Genomic DNA, 4,057 nt, shown 5'->3' with positions numbered 1-4,057 from the left:
AAAAATGGAAAGAAAAAAAAATTAAAAGTATTTCTCGAATTATTGTTAATGATGATTAAAAATATGTGTACCTACATAATACACAGTACACCTCAGCACACAAACACTCCTCCTTCGTCTTCTTCTTCTTCTGCTCCATCTTCTTCTTCTTCATATGTGGGAGGCGTAATCACAAACAGATTTTGAGGCCTGGCAACGCTTCGCAGCGTTTCCCCAAACGTCCTCGTCTTTAGCTTTGACTTGAACTGAGTGTTAACTTACCATTAGAGCTGACTTAATAAAAACAATATGCAATCCAAATTCACATCCACTTCGAATTTTGTATGCCCTAAGAATAGACAGACGACCAAGGACTGAAATATGACATAGTTTGGCATACGATTTTTATTATAATATCTATTAATATTGCTCTAACACCTTGGTAGTTAAGAATAGACATGAAGAACTAAATATGTATTTATTCCAAGTTTTAAGTCTCAAGGCTTAAGCAAAAACTAACTCCAACTCAGTCTAAATTTGGTGTACAAGCATCTAGTTTTTAAAGTAATTAAGATTTATGTATTATTTCTTATGCTAAGCCTTGTATTCATTTTTAAAATAAATGAACATATCAAAAACAAAAAGAAAGGACATCAAAGCGATTGGTTTGCCTGTTGTCGCAACATCATTTGAACCGACTTAAAAGTAAGCAAAGATCGACTTACTTCTGAGAAGAGTTTACAGATTAAGCTATTTCCTATGCGTTTTGGGATATCATATTTTAGCTCAGGTCGGATGTGGCGTCATCATTGTATACCCATACATTCTTAATATGTTACTTGATTACTTTGAGAAACTTTTAACAGTTTTCGCATATGCAAAGGTGAGTAGCAATGTGTTGGAGTGAGATGGGATGCAAATGTGGTTCAGCTGGTTTTTTTTTTTTGGAAATGCCAATTCAAGTTGTGAATTCAGTTTCTGCATCAACACCTCGTCTAATTGAAATTTGCAATTGCAATTGCAATTGCTGCCGTTGTTGCACGCTGTGCCATTTGTCATTGACAAGCAGAGTGGCAACGCTCAGCATATGGCAAGGCTCTCCAAATAACGCGCATAATGATAGCCAGCTACCCTACTCAATCCTCACCCTCACGTTGAGCACAGCATGCAAAAGGGCTGTGAGTGTGGCGAGAGGGTGGGGGCTTGGGGATTGGTTATGGGCTTTGCAGTGGGTTGTGTTTTTGCTAAAAAGGATTATCTGTTCATTACAATCCATTGATTCCACTTAAGCACCGTTACAATTGCACACACACGACACACACACACACACACACACACACATAGTACTCGCACACGCAGAGCTAGAGACACAGCCACATACGACACTTAATTAACAAATATGCATTACAAACACCCGCAACGAGCAGCAATTGGTTGGTCATGTCATCAGTTCCCCGCACCTAAAAGCCCATACCCCATGAACCCCACCCCCCTCCCCCCCTCCCTCCTCCTCTGAAGCGCGCAAACACACACACACACACAAATGCCACAGCATTTTCGCAAATCGTATGCGGATGGCTTTTTATTTGCCTCGTCAGCGTCAACCACCCGCGTGGCAGCAGCACCAACAGCAAAATCAGCATTTGCGGCAGCAGCAACAGCAGCAACCGTTGTTGGGCCTCATCAGCAATTGGGGAGTTGTGTTGCATGTGTTTAATTGAAAAATCATATGCAGCGCGCATAATTATGTTTATTGCAATAATCTGATGCAAATTTTCAAAACTCAAACTGAATGCTTTAGACGACGCCCCAAGCAGGCAGCATGACAACCCTGATACCAACACCAACCCCACCCCTGTTTGTACTATCCGTTACTGGTGTTGTTGTTGTTGCATTTGGCTGTTGGTGCACATTAAATTGCACTCCAAATTGCACATTTCAACGCCTACTGATTATGACAGATAATTATGTTATCGAGTGTTGCCACACGCGAATGTTGCCCCTTGTCCAACAACCGTACGATGCATTCACGATCCCTTGATGGAATCATATGTGTTTTAAACATAAGCATACGTTTCTAGCTCTATAAGATATACATATATATACATATTTGGTAGCAAGATCTATTGCTTGTCAAACAACAAGGTCTCTAGAAATATGTTTTAGATGTCTTGCCACGAACTGAACTGATCTTAAGCAAAAGTATCTTTATACATATTGTCTTATTTATTTATATATTATCATCGAATCGATATTATTTAATTGATCATACAAATATGAATAAAGACACATAAATATGCAGATCAACTGATAAGAGTGTGAAATGCTTATATTTGTTTTTGGATTGGTTTCATTTCACTCTCTGAAATGCTGAGAAAGTTTTACAGATTAAGTTGAAAATTTTCGCAATTTGAGATCAGAGACACCATATTTTAGGTCAGTTGCAGTACAGAAAGGATTCTTTGTGTTGGTCTTTAAAAGCGAAAGAAAATTATATTTGAAAAAAAAACAAGGAAGGTGTTTAAGCTACAGTTGGATATAGGTTTATATGTAATACGCTTGCAGTGCCAAATGGATCCACCCAAAACAAAAAAACATCAAAATTACAAGTAAAAAAAATAAGCCAAGGCTGTTTTGTTAGGTCAATGTGACAGAAGCGAAAATACCGGCAACGGGAATTTCATTATCCAAAATATTGAGCTCCAGCAGATAATCGCCCTTGGGTGCATCATCGGGCAGGAATGTGGTTGCGAGCTGGTAATTTTCGATGGTATATTTGCCCTTCGGAAATGGACAATCGCCCGGTACGGGCAAATTAGATACCTCCAGCAGATACGGATATGTGTCCTCATCCTCGTTGACAAACTGACAGAACGGTTTGTTCATATTCATGACCAAGGGTCCCTTTTGTTTGGCGCTCTCAATGTAGGTGAACACTTGAAGTGATATCTGTGAACAGATGTTTCAATTCAGCCAATATCGAATGAGTAATGAGTAAATGTATGTGGCTAAATGTGGCTCACTTTCTGCTCATTGCCCATATTCCGTTTGAGCTCGAAATCCCCGTCCAAGGTGTACTGATTACGGCCCACTTTCTTCATACGCAGCGTGTGCCAATCCATCCATTTGTCATCGTTCTCAAAATTTGTGTTTCTGTCGAAGGAGTTGAGTTCCACGCTATAGCTCCTATCCTCAGCACTGGCGTACACCAGTAGCATCAGTCCAAAGACCAGCAGGCCCACAATACTAGTCATTGTTTGTTAACTGAAATGATTATCGCTTCACGGCAGACACACTCTTTATATATTAAGTTGGCTAGTTTCAAGCTGTTATCTCACATGCAATATCATTGTAATTTATTGGACATAATTGGAACTTGTTGATAGATTGTGTTAAATGTATATACACAAATTTTAATGAAGTACATTGTGAACGAATGTATAATGTTATTGTATATAATTCATGGATTATTCAATCCAATTCAACCCAATCTAAAGCTATTTATCTCACACTGGTTACAGTAAAATTCAATGTGAACTTATTATCATAGCACCAATAAAAATTGATAAAGTGTATAATAGATATAATGGTTTATTAAGAAACATCCAAGCTATAGTCGAAAACGTGTGTGTTCGTCGCAAACTTGTGATTTCAGTTCGTGCTAATTATTTTTTTCTCTTCACTGTATTTGCCTTGTATAAGAAATGAGAGCGTTTTAACACCGGCTTACATTTGGGTGTGCGAAAAGTTTTTAAATGGAATAGAATATATTTCAAGCTGGGTTCAGGGTATATCGTAGTCGAGCTCACTCAACGACGATATCCCTCCATTTTCATTCGTAACTATAAAAAAGAAGAAGAGCTTTTGTTTCAATTTTATTTAGGTTCGAAACAAGACGTTTGTATTTTCTTCCTTTAGCTAATATTCTATTTGAAATTTTAGCCGAAATTCACTAAATTGCCAGTACAGCCCCGCCCCCCCGCAACGCGCCTGTACAGTGAACTGGCTGTTAACTTTTCAACAAGGCCGAATTCCTTTTAGCTGGAATTCCCGAACAATTTTATGCCAACTAATCTCT

At 38.5% G+C, this 4,057-nt stretch overlaps 1 protein-coding gene across 1 annotated transcript; it reads right to left on the bottom strand.

Moving 5' to 3' along the window:
* Window positions 1-2,446: 2,446 nt before the first annotated feature.
* Window positions 2,447-3,254, bottom strand: LOC6565032. Its single transcript, XM_001991738.3, has 2 exons — window positions 3,003-3,254; window positions 2,447-2,928 (listed from the first exon to the last, which is right to left on the bottom strand). Exons 1-2 carry the CDS (start codon window positions 3,231-3,233, stop codon window positions 2,617-2,619), a joined length of 543 nt encoding a protein of 180 aa, XP_001991774.1. The 5' UTR covers window positions 3,234-3,254; the 3' UTR covers window positions 2,447-2,616.
* Between the last annotated feature and the right edge of the window lie 803 nt (window positions 3,255-4,057).

The sequence above is a fragment of the Drosophila grimshawi genome, unplaced genomic scaffold (assembly GCF_018153295.1).
Source record: "Drosophila grimshawi isolate 15287-2541.00 unplaced genomic scaffold, ASM1815329v1 contig_848, whole genome shotgun sequence".
Lineage (NCBI taxonomy): Eukaryota > Metazoa > Arthropoda > Insecta > Diptera > Drosophilidae > Drosophila > Drosophila grimshawi.
This window is presented reverse-complemented; position numbering and strand designations above follow the sequence as displayed.